The sequence below is a fragment of the Rhinolophus ferrumequinum genome, chromosome 19 (genome assembly GCF_004115265.2).
Source record: "Rhinolophus ferrumequinum isolate MPI-CBG mRhiFer1 chromosome 19, mRhiFer1_v1.p, whole genome shotgun sequence".
Lineage (NCBI taxonomy): Eukaryota > Metazoa > Chordata > Mammalia > Chiroptera > Rhinolophidae > Rhinolophus > Rhinolophus ferrumequinum.
In genome coordinates, this window is record NC_046302.1 from 11,707,431 (window position 1) to 11,730,870 (window position 23,440).

The 23,440-nt window shown below is 44.7% G+C and overlaps 1 protein-coding gene across 1 annotated transcript in view; it reads left to right on the forward strand.

The window, feature by feature from the left end:
• Positions 1–23,440, forward strand: part of L3MBTL4 (L3MBTL histone methyl-lysine binding protein 4) — a 329,281-nt gene that overhangs the window by 302,922 nt on the left and 2,919 nt on the right. Inside the window, exons 16-17 of the mRNA XM_033087485.1 lie at positions 7,623–7,792; positions 22,008–22,070. Of these exons, the coding sequence (XP_032943376.1) occupies positions 7,623–7,792; positions 22,008–22,070 (233 nt within the window). The remainder of the gene's footprint in view (positions 1–7,622; positions 7,793–22,007; positions 22,071–23,440) is intronic.

Consider the following 23,440-nt stretch of genomic DNA (forward strand, 5'->3'; position numbering starts at 1 on the left):
GTATGTTTGGCAAACAAGAGCCCACAGGGTGGAAATTCATTGTTTTCACTGGCATAGACTAAGTTAGCATTTGCCACTGCATTATTTTTCTCTGCAGTAGATGGCCCAAGAGTCACATCAGGTATGAAGCACGTGCAGTATGCTGTACCATGTGTCAGTCCTGTGCTACCCTATGGGGATGTGAGGATGAACTGGAAATAACTGCCCTTGACTTTACACTCCACTAATAGAGACTTCTAAGTAAACAGACAATTTCAATATAGGGTAGCAAGTGATGGGGTGCTACAGGAGCCCCCGTGAGGAGGCATGACTCACCGCCTGACAGGCTGGGGAGGGCTGTGGACAGTGATGAGGCCTGAGAGCCTCTGTGCCAGGCAGCCCTGAGTGTCTGGGTCTGGGTACCTCTTGTATAGACACCTGGGATTGGAGACCTCTTAAAAAGGTATTTCACTAAAACCCTGCCCTTAGGAATAAAAGCTGGGGCTCAATCCCTTCACAGAGCAGGAAACTGAGTCCCACTCTGGGACGTGTTTATTATGTGCCACTTCCCCTGGTTACTAAATGACTTATTCCTTCAGTATCCTGTTCTGTTTGGCAGTCAAACCCTTAGAAAGTGCCTATATGGAGGTAGCAAGACCAAGGAAACCAGGAAGGCTGAGTCCCACAGGCCAGCAAGCGTGGGGTCGGTGGAGAAGAACACTGAGGTCCAGAGGAGACAGGGGCATCCCCTGAAGGAGAGAGGAAGCTAGCTCAAGTTCCTGAGGTGGGGCAAGGAAAGAGAGACAGAGAAGTGCAGGGGGAGAAATGGAAGACACCATGGTCTAGCAGGGGAGTTGGATAAACCTGGGGTGCCCGCTGAGTATGAACTATCAGGAGAGGCTCCTCTGGCAGGAAGGAAGACCAGCAGCAGGTGCTGCCTGTGAGGGGCAGTACTTGCTGGTCCTCAAAGATGTGACTGTGAGGAGCAGACTGGAGGAGAACCAAAGGGAAAGGTACCCAAGGTACATTCCCCAGAGGGCAGGCAGGCCTAAAGTGGACAGGGACCGTGAGCTGGGTCATTCACTTTTCACTGAATGAGAGAGCATGTCTGAGGAGGGAAGGCCAATACCTGAGAAGAGGTATTCAAGTGTAAAGCCCAAAAGGTGGGACCTCAAAGGAGGTCGGACTTTTCCATGGCAATTAAAGGGAACTGCTTGGAAAATGGCAGGAGGTCCCAAGGCTGGTACGTCTGGTGACCAACTTCATACCAAGCTGAGCCACCTCTAAGGACCACATTCTCAAAGGGCATACTGGACAGGTACCAGAGCCCTGACAAATTAAATCCTGTTCTGTAGGGTCAGCCTCTGCACAAAGTTCCTGCACCATAGACAAGACCAGTCCCTAGGACCAATCAGCCCAAGTGTCAGTCCCTCCCATTAGCATGCAAACAGCAACCAAGGCTCAGCTACAACAGGACGGCACTAAAAACCTACACAAGGGACACACCTGGAGCACCCGGCTCTGGTGACCAGGAAGATTATGCCACTGGGCCCCACAGGACAACTACTACATAAGACCACTCTACTAAGACCAGGAGGCATAGCAGCCCTACCTAATACATAGAAATAAACACCAGGAGACATCCAAAATGTGGAGACAAAGAAGTATGTGCCAAATTAAAGAATAGAACAAAACTCCAGAAAAAGAACTAAACAAACAGAGACAAGCAATCTACCAGATACAGAGTTCAAAACACTGGTAATAAAGATGCTCAGTGATCTCAGGGAAAACTTCAACAAAGAGATAGGAAACATAAAAATGGAGAAAGAAAAGATAAAAAAGAACCAGTCAGAAATGAAGAATACAACAAATGAAATGAAGAATGCAGTAGAGAGACTCAGTAGATTAGATGAAGCAGAAGATCGAATCAGTGATTTAGAAGATAAGGCAGCAGAAAACACCAAACAAAGCAGCAAAAAGTGAAAAGAATCCAAAAAAGTGAGGATATTTTAAGGGGCCTCTGGGACAACAGCAGGCCTACCAACATTTATCTCACCGGGGTATCAGAAGGAGAGCAGAGAGAGCAAGGAATTGCAAACCTATTTGAAGAAATAATGGTGGAAAACTTCCCTAACCTGGTGAAGGAAATAGACATAGAAGCCCAGCAAGCTCAGAGAGTCCCAAACAAGATGAACGCAAAGAGGTCCACACCAAGACACATCATAATTAAAATGCCAAAAGTTAAAGACAAAAAAAGAATTTTGAAAGCTTACAAGAGAACAGTTAGTTACCTACAAGGGAGTTCCCACGAGATCATTCGCTGATTTCTCAACAGAAGCTTTGCAAGTCAGAAGGGATTGGCACAAAATATTCAAAGTGATGAAAACTAAGGACCTACAACCAAGATTACTCTACCCAGGTAAGTTGTCATGTAGAATCAAAGGATAAAGAGCTTCCCAGACCAAAAAAAAAAAAAAAAAAAAGCTAAAGGAGTTTATCACCCCCAAACCAGTATTACAAGGAATCTTAGAGGGAGTTCTTTAAGAAGTCAAAGAAAAAACAAACAAACAAAGATTAAGACTATAAATAATAACTACATATCTATCAACAATTATTTTAAATGGAAATGGATTAAATGCTCTCATCAAAAGACGTTGGGTGACTGAATGGATAAGGAAATAAGACCCTTGCGTATGCTGTTTACAAAAGACTCACTTCAGGTCAAGAGACACACACAGACTGAAAGGAAAGGGTTGGGGAAAAGATATTTCATGAAAATGGAAACAAAAAAAGCTAAGGCAGCGATATTTATATGAGACAAAACAGACTTTAAAATAGGCTATACACAATATTCTGGGTCTATTTGGTCATTTCACCCAAAAGGCTGCCCCTGAGTCACACACCATCCACAACTGGCCCCGTCAGGCTGTCCCCATAGACTTGGAGAAGATACTCTTCACGCGGCTGGGGCTTCCCGCATTCAAGAGCAGAAGCAGATAGCACTTACTATTGAGACTGACATCTCATCAGGGAGTCAGCTGGCTTCCAGGAAGTTATTGCCTCTACAAGAAAGGTAATGACTTAATGCTTTTGGAGTTGGAACTCCACATTTGCTCCTCTTGAGTGCTGCTGAATGGACTCAGACCTGTGGCCAAGTCTCCTGGCGCTCCAGGCCAGGGACTCCTTGGATTCTGGAACTAGACACAGAGCTGAAGATGCTGGCCTCAGACGCTTGAGAGTTCTCCAAATCTCCAAGCACTTTTGGCTGAAATCATGAAACACTTCATTATATTTTTTAAAGGCATAAAACTCAGAAGAAATACCCAATGAGAAAAAAATTGTAGCAAAAGAATTCTTCGAACCAAACTATCCTACAAATGGCAAACCACCAAGGTGACAAGTACTACATGTATTACTCTGCTTTCCGGAAGGGTAAAGACACCTTAAGTGTGGGGATAGCTTCATGCATTGTTGCTCACACATTACTGTTAGAGGCAATGCCAGGATTATACGTGCATTTCATTTTCTGGTGCAAAAGGCATTTTGATTAATTAAAATATTACAAAGCTCCAGTAGGAGGGCTGCTTTTGCAGGCTGAATTTCCTTGCTGACTTTTAAGAGAGCTGAGTAGGAATCACAGGGACACGGCTGACGGCCATCCCGTACCCCTCCACTGTGTTGGGCAGACACGGGGCTGGGATGCTGGGCCTAGTGGGTGAAGTACAGAAGTTACGCAGTTAGGAAGACGCTTTCTGCCCTCTGCTCATGATAGACACCCTTTTCTAATCTAGAAGCCTCTGTTTATTCCAAGTGCCCCAAGATAGAATCATCTTATCCTTTTGATTTGATGAGAATGTTTTCTGAGGACAGTATACCCCTTCTTCACAGGCTTTTAATTTATGCCCTTTAATTTATTAACGACTATTTAGGGAGATCTAATATGACACAAGCTGTGCTGGCTTGGTTAAAAGTTAAAATCAGTGTGTTCATATTTGATTAAAATATATGCAGAAATTTTAAGTGGGTATTTTCCAAAGTCTAATTTTATGCACAGAATTCAAAGTAATGCAAACCACCCCACATTTTAAAAGTCTGTCAAGAGCCACCAAAATGCAAAGCTGGCAGGCTGAGTGCGTTTTAACAGTGTTCGGCGCGTGCTGCACGTCAGCACGCTTTTCCCCGGGAAACAGATGCCCCACCCTGCATTGGCCGCACCCTGTGGGTGCTCACTCATTTCCTTCCACTAGGACTTCTGCAAATAATGAGCACTGCACTGGTAAGTCCAGAACCACTTGGGTGTGAAATCTGAATATGGCCCTGAAGATCCTGAGTTTCAGCTTAAATTTCCACTTTCAGAGGTTTTAAGCCAATCTAGTCGCACCGGTTTTAGAAATTCTTTATTTCCCCATCTTCACTATTGTTACAACTTAAAATATCTTTACATCTTGTAACAGTAATATAATATCTAATATGGACTGAACACCAGAAGCTGTTCTAATCCCAACAACTCACTAACATATAGTACTATTCTTATCCTATTTTAAAGATGAAAAACCTTGATACGTAGACGTTAAGTAGCTCACTCAAGGTCACTCAGCAACTATGTGGGGACCAGGATTCACAACCAGGCGAGCAGGTGTGGACCTCCCCCTTTCGCTGATGTCACAGTCCTCTGACGCAAGCCTGTTCTTGCATTCTTTCAGTTAGAGCCGAAGACTCCACCCCAAAACCATCAGTTTTGGAAGAAATTAGACCTGGTAAATGATACAAAAATGAACAACCACCACCATGAAACACTCTACAAAATGCATTGGCTCTCTTTTGTTACTATTGGAAAATTAGTATCACACTCTGTTAATTTCTAATCATGCAACTTCCCTTCATTGAACATCAATCCTGACCTCTAGGAGCTTACAGTTGAGTGTAGAAGGGCACCTACTATTTAGTTAGTGGTTATGATAAGCCGAGACCACACAGTAAGTCCTTATGCACATTCTCCTTCTCCCTCTCACCAGTTCTGCTGGTGGATATTGTTAATTCCAGTCGTGTCTTAGGGATGGCAGACTGGTCACCCAAATGTCTAATCAGGGATTCCCTCTCTAACGTAAATCAAGTCTTTGTGAACAGGAAAAGAACTTTCAGGCCATGGGCAGCATGTAACTGGGCTGGCAAGAATTCCCGAAAACCTAAGGTTGCAGATAAACAGACACAAGCAGTTGACCCCTGAGAACTCGACACCAGGTAGGGATCTGCGGCCTGGCCAGTGGTTGCAGACCTTTCCCCACTGCCCATGGCATAACGGGCCACTAAGTTGTCTTCAGTCTTTGAGACCTCTAGATTTCACCTTCATTCAAACAGATAGTTTGATTTAATAAGGACACAGTTAACAGAATTCCAAAGCCGTAGATAGTATAGAGCCAGCCTGAGTTCAAGTGTGCAGCATAAAGCTAGAGCTCCCAGCTTTAGTTATAACCGAAAGGTCATCTTGCTACATGGACTAACTGAAGTTCCGGTCTTCAGAGCCCAGAACCATAAGAAGCAGTGGACTCAGGAACCTCAAAGCTGTTCACTGCTGGCAACTACACCTGAGGTTTTTTCCAAGGGGATGCCTCAGCAGCCAAGGCAATTTGCTTCCAAAATTACAGTGTGGAAAATTTTCTTGCTTGGGAGCGCAATGGTTTTCTTATATATCTTCAGCTTTTATTTGTGAATCACAGGAATCTGATGAGCATCACTCAACATCTCTGTACCTCCAAAACACAGTATTCATTAATTGTGTCTTTTCAGAGTCTTACACATTTTTGGAAACGATACATAATTGATTTACCCAGGGCATGGATTAGAGAGATATATGTGTGTTTTTTCTTTTTAAGACCGTGCTATTTCCGCAAAAACAACTGATTGATTGATCCAGTGATGCTTTTCCAGAATAAAGCCCAGCTTCGGCTCAAATCTTAATCCCTAAGAATACATAGCTTTAATTCTTGGTTTCCCAGGAAAACCCTCGGTGATTATGTGTGGCTGTGACTGCAGACTTGCTCTGTGACGCTCCCACCGTGGGTTTCCAGGGTTCATTTTTTGCATGCTCCTTGTCCATCCTGATAACTTCATTAAAGAACATTCACATTTGTAAACATACTGGCTTTCCGAAGACGATGTGAAGTTTCCCTTCAGAACCTGTAGCTTTACACTGGGGGCTAATCTACAGGAGGGCGATGACCTATTTACATACTAAAAAGGTCAGTGCTGGACAAGCAGCATTTAGAGACAAATTTGCTGCTGCTTGCAAATGGAGCACAGGAACTTGTGAGCAGGCCACAATTCTGCTGTCTCTTTATCTGTGTAGACAGCAAGCATCAGTAAATATTCAGGATGTCTGTGCCGAGCCGCCAGGGTGGTGATGGACGGGCTCCTTCACAGCTTAGAACCTCTCTGATCGCTATGGGGTATGTGACTAGGTGACCATGCAAAGTGCTGGTTAGCCTCACCTACTAGAAACTGTAATTAATTTGAGGTGAAAATATTAGCATAATAGCTTTTCAGACTCTTAGTGAAACAAATTATCATAATAGACTTTAAATTATGTGACTACTGCTTACTTAACCTGCCATTTGCATTAGGAAAGGTAGGCTTTTAGAGGGCTTAAAACATTTCCTTTTGTGGCCTTGCTCTTCAAAGTCTTAAAATATCAACAACTATTTTGCTAATGTGTGTTGAAAGTATCTTAAAAGATGTCATAAAGGCATGAGTGTCCTCTGAAATGGCTGTTTTTGTTCCTTACCCATTTGTACTTTCAAAGCAAAATTAGAAGGGAATTGAGAGATCTATGGCCCCACCTAAATGTTGGATATAACACAAGAGTAAAGTCACTCTTGAAGGTGGAAATCTACACAAAGGCTGGGGAGAATGATGCAGCGAAAGTGAAGGCTTCCTCCTTGGTGACAGCAGCCGGTCTTAGGCAAACAGCAGCCATTGCTCTTCATGCCACAGAACCGCAGCACATTCAGAGCTTTTGCTCCGAAAAGAGAGCACCCATTTAAGAGTGCCTGTGCCAGGGCAGTTGCATCTCAACTGCCACTGCTTTCTGCAAGTCTGTGAGGTCATCAGGGCTTGCTGGGAGCTGCAGCAGCAGCTGTCACCCAGGTTCTCACCGGGACCCTGCTGCTGTAGCATTCCTTGTTCAGTGACCCCCAGGAGACCTATGAAGTGGCCTCCAGGAAGAACTCATGTACATTTCAGGTGGCTCGTGTGCCCATGCGCTTAATAGCCCCGTTCAGTGAGGTTCTGTGCTCCTCTGACTCCTGATTTAGAGACAGAGAAGCCAACGGCAGTGAAAAGCTAGCTCTTTGTTGGCATCAAACAGTGTGTCATAAAGATTACTCAAGCTTGCTTAGCAAACAGCGACAGTTTACAGGACTTACATAACAGTTGGTTTTCATGACTATTGTTTTGAAACAGAACAGTGGTATTGGCTGTGCTCAGTGACTCCTGGCAATGACGTGTGACCAGAGGACCAGGGTTTCCACTGTCCTTCAGTGTGCATTTTATCCAACCTGACTCTAGACCTCTGTAATGAGACGCTGACCTGTATTATGCTCACTAATTCGCACTGTTGGGGCTCCCCTCCCCTGCCTGTCTTTCAGAATACTCTGCTGAGCAGACACAGCAGGCGCTGCACCAGTCGGTCTTCATGTCATCCTTGTCGACCCACCCTTTCCGGGACCTTCCCCTCGGCAGGGAGCAACACTGCAAGCTGCTTCCCGGTGTGGCTGACATCCAGGCAGGCAAGGTGGCCCGATGGACGGTGGATGAGGTGAGCAGAGCCGCTCTGGGGCCCTGGGATGGATCATGCCCCGCTGCTGAGAATTGCTTAGGCACTGAATCCACTGTATCACATGTAAGAGGGAGAAAGAAGGCATGATTTTGTGCAAAGTAAGAAATTCCAATTGGTTTTGCCCTCCTCTCTCTAACCTTATCCCAGCACCTACCACCTCTGTGCTCTGTGGCCATCGGCCTTGGGCTCATTTAGGCAGAGGGGCCAAGCCTCCAGTCCAGCACCACAGACTGAATTTGAGGAAGCACAAATGTATCAGCATCTCAGCCTTGAGTTCTGGCAGCGCCTGTCCTCAGCAGCATCTTCTCTGGGAGAGCGTCCACCCCAGGGCATTCTGTGCCCAGGGCTCTCTTAGCCCAGTGGGCTCCGGATCCTGTATTCTCACTGCTCAGTGACTCTGTCCTGCCCTTTTGTCCATACAAAGTCACAGGTGATCTGGTCAACCTTATATTTATTTTTAAAGTAAATTATATCTCAACATAGTACAAGATGCTGTACAGAGGGAAACTAGATCTTATTTTAATATAAACATGCCTTATGATATTGGTTTTTATTAAGGATCAGGTAAGTCCCATCGCTTACTGAAATGCTGTGAAAAAGTTTCATATTTAAAACAATTTTCTTTTAAAGAAGATTTCTTTGACTAACATTCCTTTGATAAAGGTATTGTTTTCCCTAGTGAGATCTTACTTGTTTTTTTTTTAATTGAAGGAAATCCCTGGGTCACTCCAAGGAGTTAAACTAGTTACAAAATGTTCCTTGAGCACTTCCTGCAATCAAGTTAACTTAATCTTGGTTTAGGCCTTCCTTTCCAGCAGGGAACAAGGAGCAGGTGGGAAGGTCACCCAGAGGCTGGAGGTTTGGAGAGAACCCTGGTCCCTTCTCCTCCCAAGTAGCTCACAGAATCTGCCTGGTGGCTTCCCCCTGCCAAGTATTGGTCCACGTGGAACAGAGAGGCCAACATCTTTTCCCCAGTATACCCTGCGTGCACACCTCTTCTTCCACTCCTGGTAATGGAGAATTGACTGAATGTGCCAGGAGCTGGCTGGCTGTTTGGGGGAATGACTACATGTGATCCCGCTCCTTCAAGAGTATACAGAGTCTGCCCCTCTGCCCCTGGTTATGAATTTTTACCAGTTTACAGAGCATGCATCAGCTTCATGACGGGGCCGACAGAATTAAAAGCTGTTGTGTCTATAATCAAATAATGTATGGTTTTGCCACTGAAACAACATTGCATGTAATGGGGAGTTCAGCTGAGAATACAACAGCAAGTCATTCGTTCGTGACTTTCAAGTCATTCATCTGAAGTTCTACCTTGTTTTAAGACTGCAAGTGGCTCTTCTTCCCTCACTTGTTGCTGTGCTCCCAGTCCCTCGAATCGTCACTGTCCTGCTCAGAAAGAGGTCCTGGGGAGGGCAGCCACCTGCATCCAGCCTGAGCCCTACATGTGTGTACAGCGCAACCGCGTCCTGGGAGTGAGGGAGCATGGTAAAGAAGGGAGAATTCTGGGTGTGTCTCTGCCCAACTTAAAACAATCCCTAGCTCTCCCACAACAGCTTCAGCATGCCACTGAGACCTGCAGGGACTGTCCTCGCCTGGCTTTCTGGTCTCACCTTCCACATCCCCACAAGGTCCTCCCACTCTGGCCTACAGAATCATGCCCATCCCAAGTCCCTGCGTGTTTTTCTCATACTTGCACAGTTGCTACCACTGCCTCAAATACCCTCTCTTACTCTGCCTGCTGCCATCACCAGCCACCAGTTCAGTACTCACCTCCTGTAGGAGCCTGTAGGCTGGATCAGACATCCTCTCTGTGCTCCTATTTCATCTGAGAGTCTTTTGTCACTGCACCTTCACTCACTTATCTGACCCCTGACCAGATGAGGAGAAACCGTATTTCACTCACTCACTTGCGCCTTGAAAACCTCTCAGTATACCTGGCACTTAGTAGACAACACAGCAAATGTTGAATGACAAGGCCATCATTAGGTGGATTTTGAAACCGAAGTGGAATATATCTAAGCAGAGAAAAGAAGGGAAGCCATTCCAGTTCCCAATTCCCAAAGGAAGGGAACAATAGGAGGTTGCATGGAAGTAAGTATGACATATGCAAGGATGGCAGATATACTATGTGTGCTTTACTAACATTAATGATAGTGAAAAATATTAACATAATGATAATAAGACATGTGGTCTTATTTGCCCGTTTTACAAATAGGAAAATTAAGATACCAGCAACTAAGTAACCTCTTAAGGCTGCATAGTGAGAGCCAGGTCCTGAGCCCACCATACACACTGTGGACCTGGGTACAGAGAATAATGACATGGGACGGGGAAGATGGGCCAGGTCTGAGGCCAGACACTGGGCATGAATGTTAGCTGGTGGACAGAATGAGCCATCTTAGATTCCTATACAGAAAGTCACTTTGTGAAGATGGTGCTTCAGGAAGATGTGAATACCAATGATCTGCAAAAAGAGTAAGAGTGAGAAGACGTTGAGGAGAGGGAGATGATCAGAAGTCAACCGCCGAGCTCCTGGTGTGAAATAACCAGGGCCTGGAATGGGTGCTGCCATGAGAAGAACCATCCCAATTCAGTAGACATTTTAGAGTCAAAAGCAACAGCACAGGGGAATAGATCAGATACAGAGACGAAAAAGTGAAATGAGCCAAATGTGATTCCATTCAGAGTCTCAGCACTACACAGTTTAGAACTTAATTAGGATAATAATATGTGAGGGCTATAAGGCCGTAGAGTTCGTCTGACAGAATGGGAAAATAGTGGTGCTGTCACAAGAAATGAAACTTTGGGGAAAGGATCCAGTTTAGGAGCAGGATAAGATGATTAATTTACTATGGGCTATTTCAAGTTAGAGTTCCATGCAGATTACACCACTGAATATGGAACAAGTATTCCAATGGGCAGAAATATGAGATAGGTGAGCACTCACCAAGGAGGTGATCATTCAGAGAGTTGCAAGGATAGGGGTCAACATGACATAGTTAGAAAGTGCAGGAGGAGATTTCCAGTCAAGATAGCAGATTAGGTAAATGCTGTGCTTTCCACCTCTCACGCACACATCAACATTACAACTAAACTACAGAACATCCATCATTGAGAATCACCTAAAGTCTAACTGAACCGAAACCCTCCAACTAAAGATATACATGGTCTGACAATTAAGTTCACGAACTTGTTGCAACAATGTTGCTAACCTTTCCTTGATATCAGACGGGTTATTCATTATGAATTTGTACCAACTGACCAAATAGTTAACCAAGTTTACTATTTGGAAGTGCTAAAAAGGCTGCATGAAAAAGTTAGATGAAAACAGCCTGAACTTTTCGCCAACAATTCATGGCTCTTGCATCATGACAATGCACCAGCTCACATGGCACTGTCTGTGAGGGACTTTTTAGCCAGGAAACAAATAACTGTATTGGAACACCCTCCCTGCTCACCTGATCTGGCCCCCATGACTTCTTACATTACCCAAAATAAAGGAAATCTTGAAAGGAAGACATTTGGATGACATTCAGGACACCAAGGTTAATATGACAACTCTGATGGCCATTCCAGTAAAAGAGTTCCAAAATTGTTTTGGTGGACTAGGTGCTGGCATGAGTGCATAGCTTGCCAAGAGGAGTACTTCAAAGGTGACCATAGTGGTATTCAACAATGAGGTATTTAGCACTTTTTCTAGGATGAGTTCACAAACTTAACTGCCAAACCTCATACATAAGAAACCAACTTGAGACTGTTAGGATGGGCAGAGATGTGGAATGGGCTAGTCTCACACCTGTGTATGACCATTAAAAATCGGGAGGGATATCTTGGCTGCTAAGGTCCCACCCCCGGAGGAGCGAGGGGTCCAGCCCCACACCAGGCTCCCCAACCCAGGGTTCCAGTGCTAAAAAATCCCCACAACTTCTGGCAGTGAAAACCAGCAGAGATGGTGGCTGAGTGATGTGAAGACAGCTAGATTCCAAGGCACTCCTATTAAAGAGCCTAGACATGGACTTACTGATGGACTCACTTGCTCTGAGCTCCAGCACTGGGGCAGCAGCTCGAAATGCACCAGGGGTATATAGGAAGGAACTGAATTATCTGGCTTCAGAACAAAGGCTGGAGGGGCAGCCTTCTCCCAGATGAAGGAGCTGGTAGAAGCCACTGTTTCTTTCTTGAGCTCTCCTCCCTCCCGGCCTACAGATTTAGGTGGCCACCATATCTGAGTTTTCATCAACTTGGTGAACACCTTCATTCACCCCACCCTGGTGATTCCCTGAGACCCTGCCCCACCCAACCTGCAGGACCACTTCCAGTGGTTTTTCCATACAAACAGCATGAGTTGGCTCAAGCTGTGGGCATTCCTAAAATTGCTAAAGGTTCACAAAACCCAAAAAGTCAGCATCTGGCTTCAGCATGGCCCATACCTCTTGTTGAGTAGCCCTAAGCCTGGCACTAGCAAAAACTGGCTTCAGATGGCAGCTTGGCCTCTCAAGGCACCTCCAAGCCCATGGCAGGTGGCAGCCATCTGCAGATTACTTTGTGGCTCATACCAGCTGACCCTGGGCAGGGTACAGGCTGAGGCTGAACTTGTCCAGCAATGGTTCCCCTCCCAGGAGACCCTAGGGCTGGCATACCCAGTGGCCAGCTTCAAACTGAGCTGGAACATTACCTGGTCACCTCCAAGGACAATACCCACAAAGGGCAAACTGGGCAAGCACCAGAGCCCTGCTGAAGTAAATCCTGCTCCATATGTTAAGGCCCTGCGCCACAGTTCCTTCACTATAATCATGGCCAGTCCTTACAACCAATCCCTTCCACTGATGTGCAAAGCAGGGCTCAACAGGAGGACACACATAACCCTGGAACACCCAGCTTTAGTCAACAGGGAGAATGGCACCCACAGAACACCTACTATATCAGGCCACTCTACTAAGACCAGGAGGCATAGCAGCATTACCTAATATACAGAAAATAACAAAGGGAGGCAACCAAAATGTGGAGACAAAGAAATATATCCCAAATTAAAGTACAGAATAAAGCTCCAGAAAAATAACTAAACAAAATGGAGACAAGCAATTTACCAGATGCAGAGTTCAGAACACTGGTTATAAGGATGCTCAATGATCTCAGGGAGAACTTCAACCAAGAGATGTGAAACATACAAATGGAGATAGAAAATATTAAAAAGAACAAGTCAAAAAATTAAGAACAACTGAAATAAAGAATAAATTAGAGGGAATTAACAGCAGATTAGATGAAACAGAGGATCGAATCAGTGATTTAGAAGATAAGGTAGCAGAAAACACCCAAACAGAAAACCAAAAAAAAATTTAAAAAACTCAGGTAGTTTAACAGGCTTCTGGGATAGCACCAAGCATACCAACTTTCACATCACAGGGGTATCAGAAGGAGAGTAGAGAGCACAAGGAATTGAAAACCTATTTGAAGAAATAATGATGGAAAACTTTCCTAACCTGGTGAAGGAAATAGATATACAAGCCCAGGAAGCACAGAGAGTCTCAAACAAGATGAACCCAAGCAGGCTCACACCAAGAGACATCATAATTAAAATGCCAAAGGTTAAAGACAAAGAGAATTTTAAAAGCAGCAAGAGGAAGGCGGTTAGTTACCTAGGAGGGAGCTTACATAATACTGTCAGCTGGTTTCTCAACAGAAACTTTGCAGGTCAGAAGGAAATGGCACAAAATATTCAAGGTGATGAAAAGCAAGGACCTACAACCAAGATTACTCTACCCTGCAAAGCTATCATTTAGAATTGAAGGACAGATAAAGGGCTTCCAGACCAAAAAACAAACAAAAAAAAAACGCTCAAGAAGTTCATCATTACAAAGAATCTTAGAGGTACTTCTTTAAGAAGATGAACTAAAAAAAGATATAAAATATGAGTCATAAAATGGCAATAACTACGTATCTATCAACATTTACTTTAAATGTAAATAGATTAAATGCTCCAGTCAAAAGAGAGGGTGGCTGTAAGAAAACAAGACCCTTACATATGCTTCCTATAAGAGACTCACTTCATATAGAAAGACACACACAGACTGAAAGTAAAGGGATGGAAAGATATTTCATGAAAATCAAACAAACAAACAAACAAAACGCTCGGGTAGCAATACTTACAACAGAAAAAAATAGACTTTAAAACAAAGGCTATAAATATTAGGTTGGTGCAAAAGTAATTGTGTTTCTTGCAATTAGTTTTAACCTTTTGAACTGTAATTACTTTTTCACCAAACTAACAACAAGAGACAAAGAAGGACCCAGTAATCCCACTTCTGTGTATTTATCCAAAGAAACCCAAAATATTACTTCGAGGGGACATGTGCATCCATCTATTCATTGCAGCATTGTTTACAATGGCCATGATGTGGAGGAAGCCTGGGTGTCCGTCGATGGATGAATGGATAAAGAGTAGGCATTACATATTATATTCAATGGAATATTGCTCAGCCATGGCATGGAATGGGTTCTTGCCATCTGCAGTGGCATGGTTGGACCTGGAGGGTATTGTGCTGAGTGGAGTATGTCAGACAGAGAAAGACAAATGCAATATGATTTTATTTTATTTTATTTGGAATCTAAAAATAAACAAATAAAACAGGAACAAACTCATAGATACAAAGAACATTTTGATGGTTGCCAGATGGGAAGGGGGTTGGGAATGGATGAAAAAGGAGAAGGGATTAAGAAGAACAAATTGGTAGTTACACAGTAGTCATGGGGATATAGGGTACAGCATAAGGAATATAGTCAATAATGTTGTAATTACTATGTATGGTATCAGATGGGTACTAGTTTTATTGGGATGATAGATGGTAGGGGCTTGGGGGAAGGGTAAAAATGGGGAAGGCATTAAGAAGTATAAATTGGTAGTTACAAAATAGTCATGGAGATATAAATAAAGAATAGGGAATATAGTTAATAATATGGTAATAATTATGTATACTGCTAGATGGGTACAAGTTTAGTCAAGGGTTTCACTTTTTAAATTATATAAATGTCTAACCACTCTGCTGTACACCTGAAATTAACATTAAAAAATATTGTATATCAACTGTAATTGAAAAATTTAAAAAGTGGGGGAAAAGGTGAAGGGGAATAAGAGGTTCAAATTTCTAGTTACAAAACAAATAAGTCATGGGAATATAGTCAATAATATTATGATAGCATGGTATGGTGTCAGATGGTTGCTGACTTATCATGGTGATCACTTCTTTAGGTGTATAAATGTTGAGTAACTATGGTGTACACCTGAAACTAATATATTATTTAGTTATATTTTAATAAAACTCTTTTTCAAAAAAGAGAAACTGCAGGAGGAAGGGGCTGGAAAGGCAGTATAAATAGAAGTAGGAGTGGGGAGAAGTCCATGAAAGAAAAGTGTCAAGGGGAGGCTACTCATGAGTGTTTGATGCAATAGGGCACACATCAGATTAAGGTCCAGGGTGTCTGGATGGCGCTATGGAGTTGGGCTTCAGGGGACTTGGGAAAATTGTGTACGACATGTGTATATTTTTTTCTTAAGGGGAGAGCCAGAGCCTTCATTAAATTCTCAAGAGGGGCCATCATCCACAAAGAATAGGAGTCACTGCTTTAGGAGCATTAAGTAATGAATAGGATATTTGCTGGGGGCCTCAGATCTGGCACTAAACAAAAGGGTTCGATTGGAGGGTGATTAAAGGGAAGCAGCTGGTCCAAGTGTGACTCTGTCCTAGTCATTAGGACAGAGAAGGTCTCAAAAGGAAGAGACTCACTATGGGGAAGACTGAAATGCTATCAGGGGTTATAAGGAAGGTGAGATCACCGTTCCTGTGTTCTCTACCATGGGTACACATGCCCTAGAAGAGCGCTTTGAGATTTTCTAGATTAAAAATAAACCATGGAAGAGGCTATCTTCATGAAGTGCTCTTGCTCACGATGTTTCCTTAAAAAGGGCTTCCCTCAGGGATGCAGTCCAGAGAAAACAGTTTGCGTTAGTCCCTAATTTTAATATATGACGTAGGACAATTAAGTTCGTGAACTTATTCATTGCTGAATATCACTACAGTCCCCCTTGCGAAGCTATGCACCGATGCCAGTGCCACCCTTCAAAGAAATTTTAGAACTCTTTTTCTGGAATGGCTATCAGAGCTGTCATCGTATTACCCTTGATGTCCTGAATGTCATCAAAATGTCTTCCTTTCAATATTTCCTTTATCTTTGGGTAAAGAAAGAAGTCATTGTGGGCCAGATCAGGTGAGTAGGGAGGGTGTTCCAATCCAGTTATTTGTTTACTGGCTAAAAACTCCCTCACAGACTGCTGTGTGAGCTGGTACATTGTCGTGATGCAAGACCCATGAATTGTTGGCAAAAAGTTCAGGTTGTTTTCATCTAACTTTTTCATGCACCCTTTTCAACACTTCCAAATAGTAAAACTTGATTAACTGTTTGTCCAGTTAGTACAAATTCATAATGAATAATCCCTTTGAAATCAAAAAAGGTTAGCAACAGCATTATAATAAGTTTGCGAACTTAATTGTCAGAGCCCATATCTTAGTCTTGAGGTCTCCCTAACGAGATGCTCTTGAGGACAATGTCCTAAATTTATAATGTCAGTATCCTCAAACACGATAGTCCATTTCCTGGCACCAAACTAGGTCCTCAACAAGAATCTCTGGTGGGTTGTAAGTGTGAGTTTTGTGGTGATGGTTCTGTGTGTATCTTTGAAAATAAGGCAGAAGGGAGTTCATTTAGGGGGCATTCCAGCGAGCACCAACAACAGAGCTTACCATGATTATATACAACACATTTTAAAAGGTGAGCAGCGTAGTGAGAATTTGAAAAGGCAGTTCCGGGGAACAGGAGCGGGGAGGAGGGGTGTTCTTTTGTGCTCTGTTCCCATTGGCGTATTAGAGGGGAACCATAGTAGACAGGGACAAGGCACGTTGAAAATGGACCTGTGCATCCTTATGTTAGGGACCATTTGGCAAGACTTAAGGCAGGTGGCTGTCATGGCAGAAGATGAAGTGCAAGAACGTTCTCTTTTGTCTGCCACCCTGGCCTGGGAGGAAGACCTTTGCTCTGCTCTATGTCACCTGTGAGGAGAAGCCAGTGCAGGCTGGGCCTTCCACAGAGGGTGGGAGCTGGCTTTTAACCCCTTTGTCACTGTGGCTGTTCCTACTAGAGCAGTGCTTGTCAAAGCACAGGTGGGCTGTCAAGTCAACTTAGTGGTTCTAAAATGAAAGACAAGACTAGATAAAAGTACATAATTGTAGGAAAGGTTATTGATTTATGAAACCTTTGTTTGAAGGGATGGATATGCACACACACTCAAGTTATAGTCAGTGTGAGGTGTATTATTTTTTACTCTGAGTCATGGAAATATTCTACAGAAGAGTATAGGTATTTAAGACTAAGAACTAAAATAGTTTTGTAGTTTTTTACATGATTATAGCAGAGTATCTTGCATAGAATAGGTGTCTGACAAATGTATGAGTAAATGAGTGGAAAGTGAATTTTATGCAGGTGTTCCTGGGCACATGAGATCTGGATGTGACACGTATGCACATTACAGTCACAAGTGTGATTCAGGTATGTTTGGTGCACACATGGGTACTTGTACTTTTTATTTTCAAAAATGGTTTTAAAACAGCACATATAAATCGTACCAGCCTCAACTAAGTGCTCCCTAAATGTCCATTAACTTTAAAAGATGGCAGTCGTTTTAAAAGCAATCTTTACACAGAAGGGAGTATTTTGAAAAATCTAGGGGATTGCTAACTAAGCATAGCAGCCTATACCATCAGGCCCTTAGAAAAAGGGCAAATAAACTTCGCTGTTAAAAAACGAGGCTTGGACTGGAAACATGGTCCCCAGTGGACTTTGAGGCAGTACAATCAGGCACACAGCTACAGTCTCAACAAAATAGAAAACACCACCATTTGGAAAGATTTAAGGGAACAGCAGCCCCACTGAAAAAAACAAAGCCTGCTGAGCTCCAAGAGGACGCCAGGAAAAGTAGGTCGCTGTGGAAAGTAAGTTGGGTAAAGTAATGGGCTCATCTAAGAACCTGCACAGTGTCATCTTTCTTAGTCTTTCCAAACTGCTGTGTCATTGCTAGAATTAACGTACTCAGTATCCTTCCAAAATAAAACAGGGGCTTTAGCTGTGGGACACTGTGCTCCAGAGAACTCTGGGAACCACCCGCATGTCGGCCTCCATAGCAGGTATGCTTTCCAGAGCCACGGTCAAGGTTGCCCAACCCCAACTCCAACAAAGCTGCCATTACCCCAGAAAAGCAGATGAGTCCACACAGCCATCTTGGGTGGAAGCAAAGGGATGGTAGTTTCCTTTTTCACAGCATTTGTTCCCACTTACCTAAACAGTTCTCCACAGGTACCACAAACTTGAAAAAGAAAACAAGTTTTGAAGGGGAGAACGGGAGGGAAACTTTCTGATGCTACTCTATGATATGTTAAAGCTCACTACTTTCCATTTAGAAAAGTTGTAGCAAAATGGGCTATTAAAGCTCAAAACATAACTTTTTCTTATGGGGAAATAAATACTAACAATACTGAATAATGATATTGGTTAATTCTCAAAGCCTTTGGATATTTTACAATTCTGGCCAGAAAAATCTGCCTCAATAGATTTCATGGAACTTGTTCTTTACTTTGGTAAAAGAAAAACAGATTGAATAGAAACAGAATGTCTTTGCAAAAAGACAGAGCATTTCATACACGTGATAAAGCAAACTAGATGTCAGTGTTTCCCACCCCCACCCCACCTCCCGTCTGAGGAAGACAGAAGACGGGACAGTGAGAGGCTGAGCTGGCATCAAGCTCAGGGCCACCGTGCTTGGCAACACTGGTCTGTTTACTCTGTGGTTTAACATATTATTTACTCCCATTAAAAACTCCAGTCCACCTTTGACATAGACAATGATTTCTTGACTAACAATACTAAGAGGGAATGTGATTCTCTTCTTCATTTGCTTGCCCAGAAAAGGATATGTCAATGTAGGCAAACCATCAAGGGAACATGTAACCCTGGGGCTGTGAGCAGCAGTTCCTGGAGCATGTATTTAAAGGGGCCACATTTCTAAGCACCTCACTTTGCCAGTGCGGAACCTAGGGGCCTTGTTGCAGCATGGCTTCCCCATGGGAGCTCGTGATTGAGGTACAACATGTATGTCTTCAGCTAATTTCTAGTCCCTCTTTTCTATTTTTAATTTCCCTAATATGACATTCATTCCCTCTTCCTGTGAAAGAGCCATCCCAAAAGAACCTTCTTTTAGAGCAGCGGCTCTTAGCCAGAGTGATCTTGGCAACATCTGGACACATTTTTGGTTGTGACAAGGAGAGCTGGGTGCTACTGGCACCTAGCAGGTAGAGACCAGGCATGCTGCTAAACATCCCACAATACAGCAAAGAAAGATCAGGTCCAGCATGTAAGTAGTACAGGGTTTCAGAAACCTGCCATAGAGCATTTGGATTCCTTTTGCCCCTCACCTGGCCTGTGGGCAGCTCCTTGGATTTTACCTTGCAGCACCTTCTACCTCCAGCTTTTGCTCTGCCAGGTGCGAAGCAGCCAGTCCTGCAGGGTTCCCACAGGACTGCGCAGGCGGCACCCAGCTGACACACTGCCCAGCCCATCCACACACTGCGAGGTCCTCTCGCAGGCTCTCTTACTCTGCTGTCCTCAGCCCTAACTGCACGGTGTAATCAACGGGGAGTCTGAAAATATTTGCCCAGCTCTTGGCCCCAGTTAGTCTCTGTGGCATGCATCTGGCCTTCTGTCATTGTGAAAGCTCTCCAGGGGGTTCCAAGGTGTGGTCAGGGTGGAGAACCACTGCTCCAGGGCTCCTTCCGGTCTGCTGATAGAAGTACCAGCACACCAGGAAACCACAGGCCTCCTCTCCTGTCTTTCCCACCTCTCCCCTTCTGTTCCGCAGTGCTAGCCAAACTGGACTCTGTTGATGACAAGCAGGCTGTGCATTCTGCTTATGGCCCTGCATCTGTGAGGCTCTGCGCTGAAAAGGTCTTTTCTACCCCTAATCTGCACCGGTGGAAATACTGCACAGTCAGCGGTGGCTGTCTCCGCCACCACCTCCCTCATGGTGCTTTTCCTGAGTGCCCACCTGAGATTCCATCTGTCCCTTCTAGAAGCCTGCAGCCTTCACACCTCTCTTCTGGACCTTAGCATATTGGGCATGCATATGGTGATTAGTAAGCCATTCTTTACTGGCCATTTTGCCTCTATCCCCTAATATCGCCACGAATCAAACTGCACACTTATGGAAAGTTCAGGCTCGACCTGCTCGCAGGCCCAGCCTGCCCAGCTCCCAGCAGAGGCCCCACATGTGGCCATGGTCAGGACATCCTTGGCCAGAAGAGCAGCCTAGGGAATGAGGGGACTACACCCACCTCTCAGGGTACGGTTCCCAGAAGCACTCTGTAAGCCCTGCTGTCACCTGCCTTAGTAACCACGTCTCTGTGAGTTGACCATTAGTATTACAAGGCTTCCCTTAGATCCCTGAAAATACCAAACACACACTCCTTGTTTCCTGTTCACCCAGGAAAGAGAAAGCTGTATTAACTCAGCAAACAATCAGCTTCCTGGGTGCATGGACTGCAGAGGTCTGGGCTCTCAGGTGCAATGTCTAGAAACTGTAAGAGCCGAGGAGGCCAGAATGAAGCACAGGGACACCTCCCAGGTGCCGTAGGACTTGAAGATGCCATTGTGTGGCATCAGGGTGACCGCTTTGGAAGGATATTTTTTATAAATTCTCATCATCCTACTCTTTAAAAGGATGATTATAAGTGACTCGAAATAAAATATTCTTGCAGCATCAGAGGTGAGTAAAACAGACACTAGGTTGTTGATTGCCCCTAAAAAGATGTTCTGAAACCTTCATATTGGACAGACTAAACATAGCTGTGAGTCGACAGGGGACAGAGCTCTAGGGGACAGAGTACACAGGTGTTGGCTCTGGCCACTCTGTACGCTGGAAATCAGCCAACCCTATACTGTTCTCTTCTGCAAAGTGTGGGGAGGGGCCAACACCCGCTCCTGTCTCCCGGAGAGCCTGCAGGGCCCGGTGCTCCCAGAGCTCTGTGATTGACAGAAGGCCCTGAGCTCCCTGGCCGTGTCATGGGCCTTCCCCCGGAGACGTGGGAGAGAAGGGTGAGTGCACACAATTCAGTCCATACAAGAGGCAGAGAGCCAAAAACCCAACAAGATGGTTCCTCTTAGCAATAGTTCCTCCCACGATGCATGTGCTATTGCCCCAGCTTGCCTTCCATCCCATGCTACAGCAGTGCCAGACCATGCCAGAGGCGGCCGGAAACCCGTCGTCATTCTGGTTGTTTGCAGTCTACTGCACTTCATCATGTTTGTTCAGTCAGCTCCCCAAAGGTGTCACTTGGGAGCACTCAGTGGCTTCCTGAGCTTATAGTCAGATCTTTGCCTGATGTTTCTTATTAAAAGGAATTCAGGGCATGTGTGGATGGAGAGGGAGGAAAAAGTTAAGGGTGAGAAATTGAGTCGATTCTCCAAAGAATCCTGATTCTCCAAAACTCTGAGTTTGGAGTCAGAAAATTTGAGTTCCAAAACCGTACCTGGCACTTCCTGGCCATGCGTGACCTTGAGTAAGTTATTAAGCCTCTTTGGGCCTCAGCTTCACAGTCATTTATGTGGGAATTCACTCCACTTAGAGCCTTTGCACCCCTGTTGTTGGTCGGCCATCAGGTGAGGAAATGGGGACTCAGATGAGTGAGACGGGATCTGGCCATCGTGTCTGCTGAAAGGCCAAGTGGGCATGTCCCCATCTCTGACAGTCCTTATGATAGCTGCCATGCACAGGCCACTACCCCCTGCCCTCCCTAATCCCACAGAGTGGACGGGAGGATCAGAGGAGACAAGGTTCTAGAAGGCCAGAGCTCCACACAGATGGAGACTGTCATTGTCGTCATGTAGGTCGGCCTAGAAATAAGAGGTCAAAACGGTACTGGGGCTGATCTCATTTCTGAGCTGGTGAATGCTAATGTGACTTGATAGTTACTATTAACATCCCAAGTGTTTGAGGGATTTGAAATATATTTTAGTCCCATGTGGAATTACGACAACCCAAGAAATTGTTTCAGGTGCAGGTTTTAAATCAGGCTTTCATCTTGCACTGTAGGTGGCTGAGTTTGTACAGTCTCTGCTGGGCTGTGAAGAGCATGCCAAGTGCTTCAAGAAAGAGGTAAGAAATGTAAAATACATAACATATGTTATATATATATATATATTTCCCTATAGTTCTAGATCCGGAAAAGCTTTGTTTCCATTTACTTAAGTATAAATAAGAGCAGTTTGGAGAGACACGAGAAAGAGGTCCCGGCAGGAAAGAGCCCAGCAGTGCAGTGGGCACAGCAGGGCGAGCCTCCATCTCTGGTTCGCTTGTATTTGCTGTGCTTTTGGCACAGGATGCTGTGGTGGTTGGCTCCTACAGCATGTTCAGGAAATGGACTATTTGAACATGTTGATTAATTGATACTCATAAGTGTCATGAAGCCTCTGCACCGTGATTTTACGCGTCCCCGGGGACAGGGAGGAATCCCACCGTGAGCCTGCCCCTGGGAGGAGAGGGGAGCTGTCCACTCCACAGTGAAACTGGGACTATCCTGTGTATCCTTGCTCTGCGGCTGCTTCAAGAGGAATGCAGAGAAGCCGCAAAATCCTTCTGTGGGGATTCTGCTTCCGGCTTCCTCTCTGTTAGGAATATGCCTAACTGCTTAACATTTGTCCTGGAATTAATATTCATACCTCTAGATGCCCCAGAAGAGACTGGAGCAGCTGCAGAATAATAATGCAGAAAATGATAGTTATTGTACCAGGCCCTCTGCAATCCCTGGACAACTAGTGTCCTTGGTCCTCACAACTCTGCAGGGCAGTTCACCAATGAAGAAGCTAAGGTTTCAGAAGGAAAGGGTAGTCGGATTCCAGCCCACATCCGTCTGATTCCAGAGACTCCATCATTGCTCTAGAACTCTCAAGAAAACTGTACTCCTAGAGACTCTAGAATGTAATATACATCTTCCATCTCTAGAGGTCGGGGCACGCATGACTCGTGGAAGTATTCCTTGAGTTTGGTCCTGGACCCCTCAGAGCCGGGCAAGTCCTGTATTTCTAGGGAACTCAGCATCAGGGTAATGATGCTGTCAGTCTGGGTAGCTGCCAATGGAAACTTGTGGTTCTCCTGGTTCTGCCTGAGCCCAGCACAGCTTGGGCATAGTTGGCCCAGCCTCACACGAACTGGCTACTCTCTGCATTTAGCAACACCTAAGACCCACCTTGTCCATAAGTCTCTCTGCAGGTCAAGCTGCTCAAGCTTGGCACTTAGGACCAGCAGTGTCCCCAAGGTCACATCGTTTCTCTTACCCTCCTCTGTAAACACAGAGTTCTGTGAGGAGACCTGAATGATTAGGATTAGTGTGTTTACAGCACCTAGCCCACCTCTTGTCCCAGAGAAAGGGCTTAATAAATGGCAGCAACATAGAGCAGAGGTTCTCCTCTGGAGGACAACGAGCCCTGCCTGCAGTATCAACATTGCCATCAGGCTTATAACTGAGG